Source organism: Nelumbo lutea, chromosome 3 (assembly GCF_056320005.1).
Source record: "Nelumbo lutea isolate HS-2025 chromosome 3, American lotus-T2T, whole genome shotgun sequence".
In the NCBI taxonomy this organism is placed as follows: Eukaryota; Viridiplantae; Streptophyta; class Magnoliopsida; order Proteales; family Nelumbonaceae; genus Nelumbo; species Nelumbo lutea.
The window spans coordinates 65,963,202-65,983,791 of NC_142686.1; the positions used below are offsets into that span (position 1 = coordinate 65,963,202).

A 20,590-nucleotide genomic window follows, 5' to 3' on the forward strand; every position below is an offset into this window, starting at 1 on the left:
ATGAACTTTGGACCGGAAAGAAACCAAGTGTCAGACACTTGAAGATTTGGGGTTGTCCAGCACACGTTAAAAGAACGAGTGCAGACAAGTTGGAATCCAAGACCAGCCGTTGCCTATTTGTAGGCTACCCAAAAGGCTCTGTAGGTTACCTATTCTATTACCCAAGTGAGCAGAAAGTGTTTTGTAGTCGTAATGCGCAATTCTTGGAAACCGACTATATCCTGGACACCCATCGTCAGGAAGTTGTTCTTTATGAGGAGAGCTCAGGAGCAGTGGGAGATGTCCCACAACTTCCAGGTAGTGACCAACCTAGAAGATCCACTCGGGTATCCAGGCCACCAGTCTGTTATGGTTATGACCAGGATAGTTACCTGGTGGAAACCTTGACTAGTGAGGACGATCCCGTGACTTACACGGAAGCTATGTTGGACATAGATTCCCAGAAGTGGGTGGAGGCCATGAGAGCAGAGATGGACTCAATGGAGACCAATGGAGTCTGGACTCTAGTAGATCCCCCCCCGGGGTAAAAGCAATCGGTTGCAAATGGATTTACAAGAGGAAGAAGGGCCCCGATGGTAAGGTTGAGACCTTCAAGGCTCATCTGGTGGTGAAAGGGTACACTCAGAAAGAGGGCATCGATTATGAAGAAACATTTTCGCCTGTGGCCATGCTTAAATCCATTAGGATCCTACTAGCTGTAGCAGCATACCATGATTATGAGATTTGGCAAATGGATGTCAAAACTGCATTCCTGAATGGAGATCTTACTGAAGATATCTATATGCAGCATCCGCAAGGCTTCATTGCTGCAGGTCAGGAAAACATGGTATGTAAACTTAATAGATCCATTTATGGACTTAAGCAAGCTTCTAGAAGTTGGAACATCCGTTTTGACTCTGCCGTCAAATCGTTTGACTTCGAGCAGAATCCGGATGAACCTTGTGTTTACAGGAAGTACAGTGGAGATAAGGTTACCTTCTTAGTTCTGTATGTAGATGACATTCTACTCATTAGGAATGATGTAGGTATGTTAACTACGGTGAAAGTATAGCTATCACAACAATTCTCCATGAAAGAACTTGGAGAATCCTCCTATATACTGGGTCTTTGACTCTATAGAGATAAATCGAAGCGGATAATAGGATTATCCCAATCTGCCTACGTTGACAAAATAGTCAAAAGATACAGCATGAAAAACTCCAAGAAAGGAATTGTTCCTTTCAGGCACGGAGTCACTCTCTCCAAGAAGATGTCTCCCAAGACTTCTGAGGAGATTGATGGCATGAAAGACGTTCCCTATGCCTCTGCCGTAGGGAGCATCATGTATGCCATGCTGTGCACTCGTCCTGACATAGATCAGGCAGTGAGTGTAGTAAGCAGATTTCAGGCCAACCTAGGGCAGGAGCATTGGACTGCTGTGAAAAATATAATTAAATACCTTTGAAGGACAAAAGAGTTTTGTCTACTATTCGGCGGTAGCTCACTACAGATCCAAGGGTATACAGATGCCGATTTCCAGTCAGACCCAGATGATAGAAAGTCTACATCTGGTTATGTTTTCACGATAGGATCGTGTGTTGTTTCCTGAATGTCAGCAAACAGGGGTCCTAAGTTGCAAATTAATAGTCCACAACCCAAGCCGAGCGCATTGCCGTAAGTGAGGTTGCCTTATGAATGAAGGTGTTCATTCATGAATTTGGAATTTAGCACATCACCCATTCCATTGTTGTATGACAACACTGGACCTACGGGAGGATGATAGTAAGAAGTAGCATCAGCGGAGAATGTGGTAGACCCATTGACTAAGCCACTGACACAGAAAGTGTTTGAAAAACACGTGGAAAGCATGGGACTCCAGCTAGTACCTGATTGGACCTAAGTGCAAGTGGGAGCTGTTAGACAGTTTTGTATGCCCTTAGCTTCAATCAAAATTGATGTACTTTATGAGTTTATTGTAAATGAATAAAAGTGCATATTTGATTCATGTTCCCTTGGTATGTTTCTGTGAAATACCCTTAAACTGGACACTTATTGAGACTCGTGTTAGTTTAGAATGTTCACAGCCAGTGGGTCAGTCTGGGGAGACCTATCCTGACAAGGCTAACACTGTGGTGCCACCAAGTCGGTTGGGGTGACTTGTCTCAGCTACCGGGGTGAGACCCTAGGCACATACAGTGTGGGATTAATTAAATCTTTAAACTGGACCAGATTTCCAGTATTGCCCTGGACCTTGGAGATTGATGGGCAAAATTGGAAAGTTACACCCGACCCCTAGACTCGATTATGATACTGCACTAGGTGTCGGATCGGGGTGTTTTTGATGTACTAATCAGTGAGATCCTTAGCGAGGGTTAAAACCTGGGTATGTTGGGACAATCTGAGAATTCATCTGAATGGGTGATCATAGTGACAGGATCAGCCCCTTTGTCGGACAAAGGTAATGATCGGGGATGCGCTCTCACTATTGGAAACCAAGACTGCCGGCAGCTGATTTCAACCGTTGAGATTTGTTTTGCAAAGTATATTTTATATGAGATATAAAAGTATATATATTATGGTTTCTAAAATGTTTGCAAAAGGTTTTAATTCCCGGGATCCGTATAAGTGGAGAGTGCAACACTGTTCCTTGCAGCCGAGGGAGAGGTCCTCTCTTGTCGGGCAGTGTATGATCATTAAGGGCTGAGAGGTTAAGTGTAAGACCATTGAGGATAATACCTGATGGGCTAATCTTGCATCTGCCCACAGTCCCTGGGTGTTACAAGGTGGCTTGGCCCAGGGACCTTTTAGGGTAAGTGTTGGGCCCATAGAGCCCATTCGATGGGTTTCAGGGGGTTCACTGTCTTTAACAGTGTATTCGACCAGGCCTTGTAACAAAGGCTAGGCCGAACCCATGTGGCTGATGTGTAGATCAATGTTTGGGTACCACGCCATACAAGGAAGCCCAACTGGGCAGCAGTTAGGAAGGTTAAGTGAGCACATAAGCTAAATGGGCCTAAAGCCCATTTCGAACTGGGCTATTTATTTAGTTAATTAAAGGGGCGAATTTTGAGATGGATTAGCAGATAGGATAGGGTCTTAATCCTATCCACTCAGAGAGTCCAGATCTGAATGTGATTTAGATCTAGAAACCTCCTAATGGGATTAGGATAAAGCTGATCTAATCTGCAGATAAAATAAGGGTTTATCCTTATCACTAGAAGAGAAGGCTGATCCAAATATGATTTGGATAAGCACCTCCTAATGGGATTAGGAGCTGATCTTTTAAGTTAACAAAAGAAGGAAGGGGCGGCAACCTTTAGAGAGACCAAGAAACACATCAGATCCTCTTTATTGCTGAAATCAAGAAGAGAGAATTCTGCACCCTGCGAATACTCTCTTGCCGCCTCCCTGTTCTTGCCGCCCTGTTTGCCAGTTCGATATCCAGCTGTGGGAGAAGTCAAGATTGGATCTTGACATCAGTTCTTTGAGAAAGGATTGAAAAGGAAACTGTGCTCACGTTCTATCCTACTGATTCTTGCGAAGGACAGAATTCTTGGGAAGAACACTGCTGATTTTGCTCTATCCTACACTACGCCATCTTCAGTGGGAGCAGTCTTTGGATCCTTCCTTGGGCGTGAACACCTTCGTTGGGAAATATTACTTCACCGTATCAGGTATTATTCTCTCCCATTCCTTTTGGTTCAGATCTGATTCAGTTTAAGGTTCAAGATTTATCCTTGAAAATATGATTTTCTAAATAGGGAATGTGATTCTCAGTTGAAGGGAGAAAAAATTTTTTTGAAATTCGCCCCTTATTCCGCAATCTTTGGGCGTCCATGTGATGGATCTCTCATCCTTTCAGGGGCAGGATATACTGATCATTGAGTCGGTGGACTTTAAGTTTTGGGTTTTCTCATGGTCTTTGTGGTATAGCTTTGAATCAATGAACTTTTCGGTTTTAAACGAGATGGTTTTAATAACGTTGCCTAATGTTATTGGGCAACTTCCCCTGTACCATACCACCACTTTATTAGATTAGTTATGCAGAAAGAATGTTGTGTTGTTCCAGCCAAATAAAGTTTTGATAGTGATGGTACCCTCAATTGGAAAAACTTTAGATGTTGGGGTCCAACAGCCTATACTGTTGAGAGAATTTCTAGAAATGTCACGTTATCATGAGAATGGGTATATTAGTAATTACATATTAATTTATTTTTACTAAAAACCAAAAATGGGCATGAATAGGTGAATTGCCCAGGACGTGCCCAGACTCAACAGCCAAAGTTAAACCACCCTCAATCTAATTGCTATAACCATGGGAAGAATAGAGAAATTTGCCATATGGCCTAATGGAAATCTTTCAACACTTTGTACTCTATTCCCTCTCATGGTTCCAACTTCCATGCACCAGTGGATTGATGGTGTTGGATAAAATTAAAATTAATGGCAGTGTTTGTTGTTTAGTAGATTCTAATTGAAAATCAAAAGAGTGTCCCCCATGTGAGGTCCTTTAATCAAGATCTTTCAACCCAGTTTCTTCAAACCAGATTTCTCAAAAATTCCCATTCCTATAGCTTCTTCGCAAGAAGAATAAGAACTCTTCTAAAGTAAGAAAAGAAGATTAATTACAATTAGAAAAAGTGATGTATAAACTAACTTATATATCCTGTCGAGGGTTCGGAGGTAGTAAGCACATTAGGTAAGCACAATGAGTGAACATGTAATAGTTGTATAACACATGTCCTAGTTAATGCGTCTTTCATCCGAATGTTTTTGCTCTGTTAGAAAGAATTTATCCATTATTTTATTATTTGTCAAATTAATTAAAAATAAAAACAATAAAAAATGAAATACTAAGTGTATTAGGAGTTGGGACTCATTTACGTCTTCATTTTTCATTATTTTTATTTTTAATTATTTTGACAAAAATAATAAAATTATGAATAATTTCTGTCTAAGACACGTTTGGATGAAAAGCACATAAACTAGTGTCACATTATCACACGCAAAGCGACAAAATTTACAACCAATACAATCTAAACTACCGAACAATCTTTTCTTATCTCTTCCACAAACCGCCGGAGATTCTTATCAGAAGAACCATCCTCCTTCACAGCTTTCTTGGCTAGTTCTTTCCATTTCCTGGCGTTCCTTTTCATCTCTTCTCCATTCTCTCCTTCCATCACCATATCTAAGCACCTCATGATCTCCTCCCTCTCAACTACTCCATCTCCTTCTCCTTCCTTTGCTCTCACCCTCACCCCTGTACCGAAAACACCTTCTATTAACATCGCATTCGTCGCTTGGTCCGTCCACTGTGGAAACGCCACCACCCGAACCCCAGTCACCAGACTCTCCAACGTTGAATTCCACCCACAGTGCGACAGGAAGCAACCCACCGAATGGTGTGAGAGAACTTCAACCTGAGAACACCACGGCACTATCATTCCTTCTCTTTTCTGCTCTTCGATCCTACTCAGAAACGCTTCTTCCTCTTTCTTCCTTTCTTCTGAAGCATTCTCATTCTTCCGGATGACCCACAAGAACGGCCGGCCACTCTCTATCAACGCGCTTGCAAGCTCTTCCATTTGCCGCTTGGGTAACAAAGCGATGCTTCCGAACGATACGTAGACCACAGATGAATCCGCTTTCGAGTTCAGCCACTCCATGTAGTCTGCCGAACCATGGAACAGATCTCCTCCAAAAGATTTATCAGATGGGTCTTTGCCGTCTAAGAAAGCCGACGGAATCAATGGCCCAACTCCAATCAAATCAATCTTCTCAACGGCTCTCAGTGCTTCAGGCTCTAAGGCATCAAACGTGTTTACAAGTACTCGTGGCTTGGTTTCTCGTTCCAAGGTTTCGATCTGTTCATGGAATACTGGAAGAGCGAAAGCATAGGTATTGGAAGGAAGGAGAAAGGAGGGAAGGTCTCGGCTGGTGAGTGGTGGTAGACCTGGTAGTTCTACAGTATACGAGTTGTCATTTTTGTTGTTACATATGAGGTCGCCATAGCCTGTGAAGTTGTAGTAGTAGATGTCGAAGACAGTTGCGGGTTGAATCCAGAGAAGGGCCCAGGGGACATCAAGGTTACGTGCGACGTCTGCGGCCCACGGTAGGAGGAGGGTGTGAACCAAGCAGCTAACGGGGCGGCCTTCTCTAGCTAGGCTGAGAATAAGCTCTCTGAGAGTCTCTGAACCACGGCGTTTCAGCTCGGACAGGAAGTGTTCGACGCTGTCGGTGAGTTTGAAGCCGTCGTCATAGCCGTCTGAGAAGGGTGCGAAGGTTAAGCCATCTAGGTTGCAGGCGTTCGACATGCGACGGTGAGCAGAGACGCTGGTGGCGAAGGTGACTTGAGCGCCGATGCGTATGAGGCGCTTGGCGAACTGGAGGCTTGGGTTGATGTGGCCTTGAGCAGGGAACGTCACAAGCAGGAAGTGGGGGTGCGACATAGCTAGAGCTTGGATCCTGGATCCTGGAATGCAGATTCAAGTGCTTTGTGTGGTTTATTTTGATGAGCAGATTCAAGTGTGCTGTGGTTATGGTGGAGAGCTGGGATTGGATTTGAGCTTTGAGCTTTGTACAAATTTGTGATGAGTTATAGCGGGCAAGTCCCTAAGAGCACGGAGTTTAAACAGAACATGGGCTAGCTTGTAGCAGTAATGACGTGTGTGGTGACGGATTGACTCTTGTTTTCTTGTGTTCTTCACTCAGTAGAACTTATGATGAGCGCACAGATCATTAAATTGATAAAACAATTGAAATTAACAACAAAAGTTTATCTGTTCTTTCATGCATATGTGAACAAATTTGAAATTGACAGTTATTTGGAGAAGTCTGTGATCCACTACTCTTAATGATGCGTCGATGCCAGAAGATTCGTGATGGTTAATGGTTGGTTGATACTTGATGGAAATTATCACATTCTAGTACACGAATATTGGTTGGCAGATATAAAGAATAAATGCAAGTGTTGCACAGAAAGAGTTGGAAAGACTATCGATTACGACAATTATGGTTTGAACTTTGAAGATTAAGAAGAGAACCCCATCACTCATTCGTCCCGTGGTGAACAAGAAATCTAGACGGATGCGTCATTAAACCGAACTTTGAAGATTACGACAATTATGGTTTCTGTTATCCACATAATTAAACCGAACTTTGTTGGATATTAAAGGGAATGGGATTTGCTCCTCAAATGATTGGTCCCCATTGCAGCCGTGCATTAGGAACATCTCGATGAATAAAACATGCATTCCCTGTTCTTTAAAAGGAGCTAAAGATTTTTCGCCATACTGTATCCCTGCAGACACCCAGATACAACCACATTCCCATTCAAAAATTCACGGGGAGGCTAGGGCATGCATTCTGATAACAAACGCTGAAACAATAAAATCAAAGCATTTGATTCATTGAAGTGGCCCTGCTTTGATGAATTAGATAAAATAATTTCTTGTTGAGACCACTTCGCTTTTAGCCCTGCCCTACGGTACTGTAGTGAATAGTTGTGGTATTATTGGAATTGGTCCTGAAGGCAGAATGCTGAAAATTTCTAAAATCTATTCTTGGTATTTGATAATATGTTCATAAATGCCAAAGCAAATTCCTCTTTCAGCCAATAGAAAGCTAGAATGAACCTATGACTAAGCGATGTGTGATTATCTGATTCAGGTGATGATCCCGTCCGTATCTACTCCTCACCGAGCGTATGCCTCACACCGACGTGAAAGTATCTTCCCTATTTGTACTGATGTGGCTGTGAGGTCGGAGTGAGGCGCTCACAACAGATCCCAATTCCATGTGATGTAGACGGTCATATGGTGACCCTAGCTTTTTTGGGTTAGCTTGTTGTATTTGGTTTAAAGGAAAAGGTGGGGAACACAGCCGAATTCATTCCATAAGATGTGGCCATTATGAAGTACGAAAGTTAGAAGGGACAGAGACAAGCCTCTGCAAATATCTCTCCATGAAATATTACTGATGCAAGGCTGTAAAGGCTGTTAGGATGGGTATTGCCTGACCGAGGCTGAACTCCTGCAAAGACCGACAAAGTCATAGGCACGTCTTTGTTCCATTCCAAACAAATTCTAGAAAAGATCGAGATATAAAAAAGGGTACGGATACAGCTACCAATCAAAAAGAGAAGAGACGTAGAGACAGGCAATCAGAACCAGCAATATACGGCCCATTTTAGTCCGAAGATTAGTTGGGAAGGTGGAATCAAGGGTATATTTTAGGCCAGATTTGAGTTTGGGTTGTCGTTCATAGAATACAGACCCTGACCTACGCTCCCGTCTCCCGCTCAAATTGACCGGTGGTCCAATGACTGGCCCCTCATTTGGTATAGGCAGTAGCCTACCTTTGAGATGATTTTGAGCCAATGAGTGCGTAGAGCGTTATTCAATTACGAGTGTTCATTCGACCATGCATCAAATCTGTTTTTACTTATTAGGGTCGGCTTTTCAGTTTTGATATTGGATTCCTGGACCAAGCAAGAGGTGCGATAGTAGGGCAGAGTTACCTTGGGTTAGGTAAATTAACCCTAACTCAACCTGAACTATAACCCCAAGCCCGAACATGTTTTGGGGTTAGGTTCAAACTTCTTTACGCACATTACATACATGCCACATGTATAAACAAGAGGTTGAGTTAGGTTCCAGTTGGACTAAGTTGGCCAATGCCTCAACTCAAATTCAATATTCTGAAGTTAGGTTTATATTTTTCAACTCTAATTACGGGTCATCATGGGCTGAATTGGTGTGGGCTTTGCACTTATGATAAGGGCTATAGTCTAGGCTGATGTTTAGCCAGGCCTAGGATTAACATATAACTGAGTCGAAGTTTACAAAGGGTCCTAGTAGGGTTGGGCCTAATTCTGGATTATGTTTTTCATATATAAAAGATTATTGATATAGCACAATCCGGTCACTCCTAATTGGCACTTGCGTGGCTCCTGAGAGGTACCTCAGACGAGAGGAAAGAGGAAGAACTCCCAGGGGGTTTCCCGGCGGGAACGCTCCGATGCTTAAGTTAGTATTGTGTGCAAGAAGCAAAAGGAGAACAAAGGCTAAGAGTGCAGGTTACGCAGGTGATTCGAAGATACCTTTTTCCTTGAGAATAAGCCCCTTATAACCGAATTCTTTTGCTTCAGGCCCTCTGACTTCTGACAGGGTAAGTATAACCGCCACTGTCATTCTACCACAACCGTTACAGGCAAGGCTGAGATGGCACGTGCGGGGCCGTCGTTGTAGGGTACGTATCTATTAGGTGTGGTACACCTTTCTAAAGGTGGCAGGCGCGGCGAGAGGGACATGCCTGCTGTCCACAAATTTGTCGGGTACGGCGGTCAAGTAGGAAGTCCTCCTGTGGTATACCGAACTACCCTGAGTCGGGCTATCCTTTGAGTGACAAGCTGCCTGTAGCCGGTTGTGCTGAGCTAGCTGACCCGAGGTGCCTGGGCCTCGGGGTGTCCCGAGAAGGATCAGTGCGTTCTTGCCTGGGAGTGGCCCTCGGGTCTTAAAAGGGGTCAGGGCGCCCCAAACTCGGAACCCCCCGAAGTGCCTTAACCCCAAGGAGGAGGTGCGGGTAAGGTGGCTCTCGGCGAGTAGTTTACTCGTCGAGTTGCCGAGCTGAACTCTGTGGGATTTTCCCTCCGAGTTATGCTCACGCTCGTTGCGCCGTCATGTTGAGTCACTGTTTGAGCAAGGTCATGCCCACGTGTACCCGTGCTGCGAGGTTGGGCCAAATCACCCCCCATCAATTGCCCCCCACTCCTTGCACTGGCGGCGATGACCCAATGCGGGGAGGTCATGACGCGCCGGGTGGATTTGGCGTCAGTTTTCATGCCGCTTTGTCGCGCACTCTGTCTAGCTGGGCTTGTCTGGTGCTCGGTTTGATCAGAAAAGACTCGAGTCGCATTTGGATTACGCACGGATCTCACGCAATTTGGACTTCGTGGACGTAAAAAATGCGCTAAACCATTTTCGCCTCGAGGAACCCACAACTGTGGCTATAAATAGGGGGCCCCTTGGCCATTTTCTTCGTCGCAAAGCTCTTGTCTTTAGTGTTTGACCTCGCGTCGGAAGTCTCTTAGCTCGGGTATTCCAGTTCATCCTACTCTCCCAATCCGGTTGCATTTCTTTTGGTGAGTCCTCCCGAGCTTCCTCCCTCCTTTTCAATTTGTTTATTCCTTTTCATTCACTATGTCGTCTAGTGTAGATAGCCTTATCGACGATCCCGAGGTGGGTACCTCGGCTCGGGGTGGCTCCTCTATTGCCCAGCCACCTGAAGTACCAGTGGCTTGGGGTCACCTGGCGTCCACCTCCCAATGAGGTCGGGAGCCAGACCAGCTTGGCCCTTATATAATGACTTCGGAGAGGCTTCAGGACTTCATACAGAGGTTCCACCTCCCTAATGAATACTCATATAGCCTTTCCACCAGTAACTTCCCATTGGAGCATGGTCCCAACGAGATAATGATCTTCAGGGAACAACTGATAGCCGACCTCCGACTTCCTCTTCACTCTCTAATCGTTGAGGTGTTGGTACACTTCAACATCACCCTGGACCAACTCCACCCAAACTCCATACGGAATGTGGTGGGGTCCATCTCTCTTTGCTTTGATCGCTCCCTCTCTATAGATTTAGATATTCTTAGCACAATTTTGGCTATAAAGAAGAGCGCTTCGGGCGCTCTCCCTGGGCATAGGTGGTCCTATTCCCTGTCCCCCCGCCCGGGTTTCAAACTCATGCACAAGCTCCCGAGCAAAGTCCCAGCTTGGAAGCGGAACTACTTTGTAGTCCGGAGCAGTATGGGGTGGCCCTTCCCCACCGATTGGAGGATAGCCGTTCAAGACCCTGGTGTCATCCTTGACGGGAAGACCAAGAAGGCGCTCCAGTCACTGGCTCAGCTCGAGTTGAATTATAAAGACTTCACTTCTGAGGAGAAGCTCGTCCAAGCGAGCTTGAGCCCGGGTAGGTCTTCCTTCACTTCGGCTTTTTGTTCACATGTTTACTTCGGGTTGTTGATGTCGTGTTTTGCTACAGGTCCCATGGAGGCAGAGAAAATAGACAACCAGAAGCTTTTCCACTAGATGAAGAGGAAGAAACGCGTAGCCAAGAAGGCGTGCGTTGAGTCCCCGCGAGCTTCAACCGAGCCCCAACCTCCACAGACTTCAGCCTCGGGGCCCGAGGTGGTAGTCGCGCCTGTCATTGACTTGGAAGAAGGGGCCGTGCCTAAGGGGCCCGAGGTGTCAATGGGACCTGCCGTTAGGCCCACCGAGCCTGCTGTCAATTCCACCGGACTTACTGGTGAAAGCGTTGCCTAGGCCAATGTTGTTGCTGCCGGGGCTCATCCTGCCGAGGCTGCTGCCGAGACCTCTGAGAGTTCCACTCGTGATGTGGAGATGACGACTTCTAGCTCGGAGGGTCAAGGGAGCCAAACCGTCCTGAACCCCAAGTGTAGCCTGAAGAAGAGTAAGCTGGCTGCATACCCGAGGGAGGTCAGTGAGTGGGCCGACTCACTCCTAGTCAGCTCGGCGCCCGAGCTACCACTCATACTATGGTGGTGAGTCTTTCCTCTTCTCTCTCTCTCCTTTTTTTTTTTTAATTTCCCTCTTGAGTGGTTTCCCTTTTGCAGGTTAACACCACCATTCGGCACTTGGGGTGGGCTCTAGAGGCTGAGAAGTCATCTTGCACAGCCCATACTGAGTTAAGGGCAGCTCGCTGTCAGGTCCACCGTCTGGAGAGTGGTGCCTCGGCTCAGAAGAGCTTCATTGAGGCGTTAATGGCAGAGAAGGGGGAGCTGGCCCGAGACAAAGACAAGCTGAGAGCCGAGGTGAACGGCCTCAAGGTCGGTCAGGAGACCTTAGGGCTCGAGGTGAATAGTCTCAAGGCTAAATGGGATGCCTTGAAGCTTGTAGTGCAAGGTCTCAAGGAGGCGAAGGGGAAGCTGGAGCATGAAGTGGGGTACCTCCGGGTAGACATAAGAGAGAAGACTGCAATCTTCGAGGGTGCTCTCGAGGAGGCCAAGACTCAGGCCATCATTGACTATGTCAACTCTTCAAGGTTTGACGACATGATGATGGAGGTCTACTGTAAGGGCTTCAAGCTCAGTCGATGGCTGATCAGGCACCTCTACCCCGAGCTGGAAACGAGCGCCATCACTACTTCGCGGATTACTGACAACATCGTGCGTCATTCAAAAGATGACCCCGATTCCGAAGATGAGGGCACCGAAGGTGATGCAGAGGATGCTGGTCCAGATATTGTCCCCGGGGGGGTTACTAATAGAGGCAACGAGCTCCCGAAATAGTTTTCTCTTTATACATGTAACTTAATCTTTTCCCTTTTTCTTTCTTGTAATCAAGGCGTTCTTAATGAAATTTATATAATGAAATTTCCGAAATGAAGAAATTTTTTCCTTTTGTCAAAAGTTTGCGCAATTCATTTTTGTCGAGATGGTTATCTCACTCCAAGCTGTCAACCTGTCGAGTTGAACTTCCGAAGTGAGTGTTCCTTAACGGCCATCGTGGCCCCGAATTGTTTAGTAGGGGTAGCCTTGTGTATGTTGGGGTGAGGGACATAGTAGGGCGCATGCCCGACCTGTCTGCACCCGAGGTAGGTTGTCGTCTATTATCCTCAATGGGTCCAACTCTTTGCATGCCAGGGCGGGCTATTTGTTGTAAGGTTCGTGCCTGAGCCGCCTACACCTCAGGCGTTGCAAGTACTTGGTTCATGCTGATGGGGTGACTCAATTTTGTGCGCTGCTGAGGTTTCTTCATTAGCTCGGTGTTTCAGCTCTTAGGTTGGAGGAGCAGCTCGTGGCTCACTCTCGGAGTCTACCCATGCCGTAGAGGCGACTGGGTCCTGTTGTGCCGAGGTCATATTAGTTCGGTATTCTGGCCCTTAGGCTTTGGGAGTGGCTCGTGGCCTACTCGAGTCTTACAGATAGTATTGTCTTAGGTTGACAATATTCCACTTCGTATGTTCCTTCCTCGAGCACTCATTTCACTCGGTAAGGGCCTTCCCAGTTGGACCCAAGCTTGCCAGTGCCGGGCTCAGGCACCATAACTTTACGAAGGACCAGGTCACCAACGCGGAGATTCTGCTTCTTGACCTTGGCGTTATAGTACCGAGCTACTCTTTGCTGGTAGGTTGTTGTCCTGATGTGCGCGAGGTCCCTTACTTCGTTGACTAGATCGAGGTTGGTACGTAGCTCATCTTCATTTGTCTGATCACTGTATGCCTCTAATCGTAGCGTTGGCACTTCGATCTCTGCGGGAATCACTACTTTGGTGTCGTAGGTGAGATTGAAGGGTGTTTCTCCCGTGACAATCTTCTCAGTGGTCCGGTATGCCCATAGAACACTGGGTAGTTCATTTGCCCACAATCCTTTAGCCCGGTCCAACCATGCCTTTAATCCGTGGAGGATGGCTCTGTTTGTGACTTCTGCCTAACTATTTGCTTGAGGGTGTGCGAAGTAGCATACGATGTTTTTCTAAAAGAAATTTTGGACATTTCGAGCTGTTATTGTTATGAGGGGTTCGGCTTCTACCCACTTGGTAAAATAGTCCACTGCTACCACTAAGAACTTCCTTCCACCCATTGCTGGTGGGAATGGCCCGAGTAGATCGATGCCCCATTGTGCAAAGGGCCACGGACTGGTGAGATACTTGAGGTCGGCAGCGGGTTGGTGGTGAATATTGGCATGTCTCTGACATTTGTCACATTTTCTAACGAGTTCAATGGCATCTGCCTTCATTATTGGCAAATAATACCCTTGTCGAAGCGCTTTCTGGGTGAAGGCCCTGCCCCCAGGTGCCCGCCACACAACCCCTCATGAGTGTCATGGAGTACAAGTTCGGATTCGGTAGGCCGCAAGCAACGCAGATAGGGGAGCGTGTTGGATCTCCTGTACAGCCGCTCATCTATAATGATGTATTTGGCTGCCTAGCGGTACACCCTTCTGGCCGCATTGCGATCCACAGGGAGGGTCCCATGTAGCAAGAAGCTCGCAAGCAAGTTAATCCTGCTCGGCTCTGCTTGAACGATAAGAGCGACCTCCTCTGCCCCCTTGAGAATGCTAGGCCGAGACAGGTCCTCTATGTACACGGTTCTCATGGTGATGTCGCTAGTGCTGGCTAACTTGGATAGGGCATCAGCCTCAGTGTTCTCCGACCTAGGGATCTATCTGATGAAGTGTGACTGGAAGTCGAGCAAGGCCTCTCTAACTTTGGTCGAGTAGGCAATCATGGTTGGCTCGCAAGCTTCATACTCGTCGGTGACCTGGTTAACCACGAGGTGGGAGTCGCTGCAGATAACAATGTGCTTTGCTTTTACTTCTCTGGCTATGGCTAGTCCAACTATCAATGCCTCATACTTTGCTTCACTATTAGACGCCGCTAACTTGAAGCGTAGTGCGTATTCCAGTTTCGTACCGCTTAGGCCATGCAGAACTATTCTAGCACCGCTATCCTATTGGTTCGAGGAGCCATCTATGTGGAGGATCCAGAGCTCCTCATCCCAGCTCGCGGTTGGCCGAGCTAGGAGAGGTGCCACACTGGCTGCTACCTCACGGGGTTCGGACTCGACTGACCCATGAGCTTCGGGCTCACTCGAGCTGGGAGCCTTGCGCTCAACCGGCCTGGGAACTTCGGAGCTGAATGTGCATTTGGCTATGAAATCTGCTAAGGCTTGGGCCTTAGTGGTAGTTTGTGGCTTGTACTGGAGGTCATACTCGTTGAGCTCAACGGCCCACTTCGTCAACCGACTAGAGACCTCGGGCTTAAGCAATACTTGCCTTAGAGGTTTGTCGGTGAGGGCGATAACAGTATGAGCTTGGAAGTACAGGTGGAGCTTTTGGGCTGCAATTACCAGTGCATATGCTAGCTTTTCTATTTCCAGGTATCTCATCTCTACTCCCTGCAATACTTTACTAACATAATAGATGAGTCATTGGACCCGATCTACTTCCATTATTAGCACCGAACTGACCACTTCGTCGCTCGCCGAGAGATACAGTTCTAAAACATCGCCCTCCTCAGGTCAGGTTAAGGTTGGCACAATAGCGAGGTATTTCTTGAGCTCATCGAATGCGAGCTGACAGTCTTGGGTCCATTTGAACCCTTTGCTCTTAATTGCCTTAAAGAACGGTAGACAGCGGTCCGTCGATTTAGACATGAAGCGGCTCAGGGCGGCTATGCGGCCATTCAACCTCTGAACCTCTTTCAACTTCCGGGGTGGTCTCATATCTAAAATGGCCTTAATTTTATCCAGGTTGGCTTCGATGCCGCGCCATTTGATGATGTATCCTAGGAACTTGCCCGATGTCACACCAAACACACACTTGTTTGGGTTCAGTCTCATATTAAACTTATGCAGAATTTCAAAAATAGAATGCAAATCTTGTATTAATTCATGTGAGAATTGATTTATGACGACCATATCGTCTACATAGCATTCTACTTTTCTGTCAATTAACAGCACAAACAACTTATTTACAAGCCTTTGAAAGGTTGCCCCTGCATTTTTCAAACCGAAGGGCATAACCTTGTAACAGTATAGGCCAAATTTCGTGATGAAGGCAGTCTTTTCTTCGTCTACCGGGTCCATCTTGATTTGGTTATAGCCCGAATCGCGGAGGTTTTTACAACTCTCAGTACTGTGACCGTGATCTTTGTGGAAACTGCAATACAGGTTCTTATTTCTTTCATTGGGATTTCCCCTCAAACGAAGTGGTCACTTCACGTACAGGGCATCCTTGATCACCATCAGGATTTCAGCCCGCTTCACGTTCAGTGGGGTGTAATCAGCTCAGTCCGCTATAGGAGGTTGGGAAAACTGACCCGGCCTTGCCCCCCGAGCTGTGTCCTTTTTCTTTCGGTTGTCCCCTTGACTAGAAAGCTCTCCTTCCCTCTTTCTTTTTTCGGGTGCGCCCTCGCCCTTTTTGTTGATCTCCTCTTCGGTGGCTATGAACCTGTCCGCAAGCTTCAGAAACTCGGTTATGGTCGCTCGTTGGTTGACAACCATGTGCCATTTGAACTCTTTGTGTGTCACGCCTTTCTTGGCTGTTGCAAGGCGTATGACGGGGTCCAGGCATGGTATCTACATACAATCATCATTGAATCGCTTGATATAGCCCCAGATGGACTCTCCCTCTCTTTGCACTATGTTGAGGAGGTTTTCTTTATTTCGCGGGCACCGTTTGCTGGTGACAAAGTGGGACGTGAAGGCTTGTGCGAACTGTGCCCAACTTCTTATTGACCCAAGTGCCAAGTTCTGGTACCACGTGCGGGCTGCTCCCCTAAAAGTAGTGGAGAAAGCCACGCACATGCACGACTCACTGGCTCGTGCTAGGCGCATCTATGACTGAAAGGCATCTACGTGATCATTTGGGTCAAACGACCCGTCATACTTGTCAAGAGTGGGGAGCTTGAAGTCTTTGGGCATTGGGATTGCCAGGAGTTCAAAAGACAGGGGGATGGAACCGAGAGGAGGGGAGCTTTGACTTCGACCGAGCTTACCTCTTCTTTGCCCATGAGCTCGGGCAAATTGCGGGTGACAGATCGGCGAGCTCGCCGGCGGCGTCTCTGCTTCTTGGTGGGCTCAGCGTTCGTGCTGCTCACCTCTGCACTATCCGGAATGGTTTGTGCAGGGAGTAGCCCGATCTGCTGGTGATGGTTGCGGACAGAGGGGTCCTGCTTGGAGTCTATTGTCAAGACCTCAAACCGGTTCTCAAGGAGCGGGGTTTCAAACTTTGACTGTTGAGGTGACGAAGACCTGGCAAGTTGGGGTCCTCCCAACCTGTCCGCCCGTGGTGAGATCGGGGTAGCCGGTCTCTCTCGTCTGCTGCGTGGGGAGGCTTGTTTTTTTGGGAGGTATTGGGGGACCTCTCATTGGCTAGAGGGGCGCTCGTCGTAGCGGCGAGACTTAGCTTGCTGCGAGGCTGGGTGCCAAGGCGGGAACTGTAGCTGCTGAAGTTGAGGTTGAGGCAGCTAGGGGAACTGCTGCTGATACTGATACTGGGAGACCTAGTGCAGTATGTGTTGTTGATAGAGCTGAAGTTGCTGGAACTATTGCCTTTGGGCCTGCATGGCCTGCATACACTGCATCAATTCTTCCAGTTGGTTTGGGCTAGCCGCTGGAGGCACGACCGAAGGTTCGGTGAACATCACTCCGACTGTAGCAGGGAGTGGGGCAACGACAGGTGACACTATGAGAGGCACATTCAAGCTGGGGATTCCGTCCACTGAGAGGGGGACGATGAACTGTCCGATACAGATAGTAGGAAGCTGGGGTTGTTCCCTGGAGTTATCCATTTCCGTGCTTCGTCCGACATTGCTAGAGGAAGCCATGAGCATTGGATTGTTTCAAGGAAGAAAAGAACTGAGAAAGTTTAGAGAGAAAGGCCTTTTGAAGCGTTTCCCACAGATGGTGCCAAATGATATAGCGCAATCTGATCACTCCTAGTTGGTGCTCGCGTGGCTCCTGAGAGGTATCTGAGACGAGAGGAAAGAAGAACTCTCGGGGGGTTTCCCGGTGGGAATGCTCCGATGCTTAAGTTAGAATCGTGTGCAAGAAGCAAAAGGAGAACGAAGGCTAAGAGTGCAGGTTACGCAGGTGATTCAAAGATACCTTGTTCCTTGAGAATAAGCCCCTTATAACCGAATTCCGTTGCTTCAGGTCCTCTGACTTCTAACAGGGCAGGTATAACAACCACTGTCAGTCTTCCACAGCCATTACAGGCAAGGTTGAGATGGCACACGCGGGGCTATCATTGTAGGGTACGTATTTGTCAGGTGTGGGACACCTTTCTAAAGGTGGCAGGCGCGGCGAGAGGGACATGCCTGCTGTCCACAGATTTGTCAGGTACGGCGGTCGAGCAGGAAGTCCTCCTGTGGTATACCGAACTACCCTGAGTCGGGTTATCCTTTGAGTGACAGGCCGCTTGCAGCCGATTGTGTTGAGCTAGCTGACCTGAGGTGCTTGGGCCTCGGGGTGTCCGGAGAAGGATCGGTGCGTTCTTGCCTAGGAGTGGCCCAAGGTCCATTGGGAGGAGCTCGGGTCTTAAAAGGGGTCAGGGCGCCCCGAACTCAGGACCCCCCAAAGTGCCTTAACCCCGAGGAGGAGGTGCGGGTAAGGCGGCTCCCGACGAGTAGTTTACTCGCCGAGTTGCCGAGCTGAACTCGATGGGACTTTCCCTCCGAGTTATGCTCACGCTCGTCGCGCTGTCATGTTGAGTCACTGTTTGAGCAAGGTCACACCTACGTGTACCCGTGCTGTGAGGTCGGGCCAAATCACCCTCCATCAATTATATATAAATGACAAATAACTGTATATAAATTTATTTTATATATTATATGATATAATACACTGTATAAAGTATAAATTTTTAAAACTACCTTAGGATTTAGCTAATACACAATTGACTAATCCTTCGTAATCATTAATGTGCCTCAAGAGAGATATGAAAATGAATATTTTACTCTCCACTATACATTACTCGGATCTCATCCTCTTCCTCTCATTCTCTTGGTGATCTCATCCTCTCCCTCTCATTCTCTTGGTCGGAGAACGGAAAATGATGACTGGATGTATTTTCTTTTATGTGAGGTCGCAAAACCTTGTAAAACGAGGTGAACAAAGCTTCACAAGTAGCTTGCGGGATGAACCAAGCTTTGCAGAAAAACGAAGATGGAATTCAGTGTCGACCTCTGCAGTTGCAGCAATTCCAAAGAAGAGAACAAGAGGGGTGCCGACCTCTACATCTGACCTCAACAGTTGCAACGGTTCTGGAGAAGAGAATGGGAGTGGCGCCGACCTCTACATCCGACCTTTGCGATTGCAACGGTTCTGGAGAAGATAACGACAGGTGCCGAATGCAACGACGATGAATGCCTGAAAGAGTAAGTCTCCTATTCTGGCCTCTATAGTTGCAGCGGTTCTGGAGAAGAGAATGAGAGGGGCGCTGAATGCAATGACAACGAATGCCTGGAAGACCATGGCTCCTGTTCTAACCTCTGCAATTGCAGCGGTTTTGGAGAAGAGAATGAGAGAGGCGCTAAATGCAACGACGACGAATGCCTGAAACCATAGCTCCTATTCCGACCTCTGTAGTTGTTGCCGGCCCACCACCTTGTCCCAGATTCAAAACACCATGGCTTCTGTTCTCCCTCTATAACAGCGTCGAATGCTTGAAAGACGAGGAACCCTTTATCTAGGAAGCAGCTCCGCAACAACATCAAATGCTTGAAAGACGAGGAACCCTTTTTCCAGGAAGCATCTCCTTCGTAGCCACTACCATTTTTCTAGGAACCCTTTTCTCTCATCAGAAATATGGGGTGATTTTTATAATTTTTCCTATAAACTAAGGGTAAATTTTTTAAACTACCCTTATAGTTTAGTTAATTGACTAATTACATTTACTATTTGAAAATTGATTAGGCTACCCCTATTCTTTCTGATAATTGACTAACTCTACCCCTATTGTTAATTTCCATTAATATTTCATCAAAACCGGCATACACGTGAGATGAGTGATATTGAAATTCTTTTAAAACCCAATATTACCCCTCCCTCGTCCCCTTCCTCCGGCTGGCAGAGGAACTGATCCAACGCCTTTGACATGACCCGTCCTTCGCTTTCTATTCGCCATTATCCACTTCGGCACTTTAATGGCAAAGCCTTCCAACCTAAGATAAAGACAGAAAAAGGAGCCACTCAAGAAGCCATTAAAGCATTACACCTTTCAATCCAATCCGAAATTAAAAATTAAAAAAATGAAAAAAATTGATTACTGGATTGTTTCAAATTAACGTAGATTCTGAGGCTGCCATCTATATATGCATTGAACATGGTCGCTCTTCTATGACAACCTTATCTAGCTAAATCAAGGGTCCATCAGGAATCCGGACATTGACTGCTTGTTAATTAAATAGGAACAATGGAGGTCACATCTTCTGATATGATGGTTGTAGTGTACAAGTCCAAGTTCATAATAGTTGTACTACTATTATTATTATAATTTATAGCCTCAAATCCATTGCTCTATTCAGCCCACCGGTTTCTAAATATTAATTTCGCTGGTTATTTTTTCATTCATTCATTATAACATGGTTTGGTAAAGAAATTTTCAATCAACACCACAGGATGGGGCCCATTGAATAAAGAATGTCGATAGAATAACAGAACTTCAGCAGACTGTTTGAGTTTAAACAAGACTTCATTTATGAAGATTTTTGTCTTCAGAGCTTTATAGAATATTGATACAACTTTGTGTCATCCAAATTAAATATTTGTACTAGAAACATGCACTTGGAATTATATTCCAGTATTGTTGCATTCATTAGGAATGATGAAAATTACCAGTAGATTACTTGAGCATGTTTTTTCTGCATTTATGTCTTAGAAATGAGGAGTTATCAGCGAAAAGAAGACAACAAACAATAAGGAACAATTACTGAAAGTAAGCCATCTGCATGTGTTGCTAATAAAAGAAAAAGTAAGCCATATACATGCTACAAAAGGACCTTCACAATCATGTATTGGGAACATCCCAACCATGTATTCGGAACATCTTCCAATGATAAATACAAGAGATGGACATCATTGG

General features: G+C 46.4%; 1 protein-coding gene and 1 long non-coding RNA gene across 2 annotated transcripts in view; one reads left to right on the top strand and one right to left on the bottom strand.

The window, feature by feature from the left end:
* The window catches only part of LOC148865371 (uncharacterized), a 34,664-nt gene extending 14,316 nt beyond the window's left edge, over nt 1–20,348 (top strand). The window contains exon 2 of the long non-coding RNA XR_016109271.1: nt 20,127–20,348. This is a non-coding gene — a long non-coding RNA (uncharacterized LOC148865371). The remainder of the gene's footprint in view (nt 1–20,126) is intronic.
* LOC148865372 (phloretin 4'-O-glucosyltransferase-like) lies at nt 4,944–7,149 on the bottom strand. The gene has a single exon (XM_088981350.1). It carries the CDS (start codon nt 6,429–6,431, stop codon nt 5,016–5,018), a length of 1,416 nt encoding a protein of 471 aa, XP_088837476.1. The 5' UTR covers nt 6,432–7,149; the 3' UTR covers nt 4,944–5,015.
* Nucleotides 20,349–20,590: the final 242 nt, after the last annotated feature.

What these genes read in the sequence shown, in the direction of transcription:
- LOC148865372 (XM_088981350.1), bottom strand. Translation starts at nt 6,431, where the DNA reads ATGTCGCACCCCCACTTCCTGCTTGTGACGTTCCCTGCTCAAGGCCAC.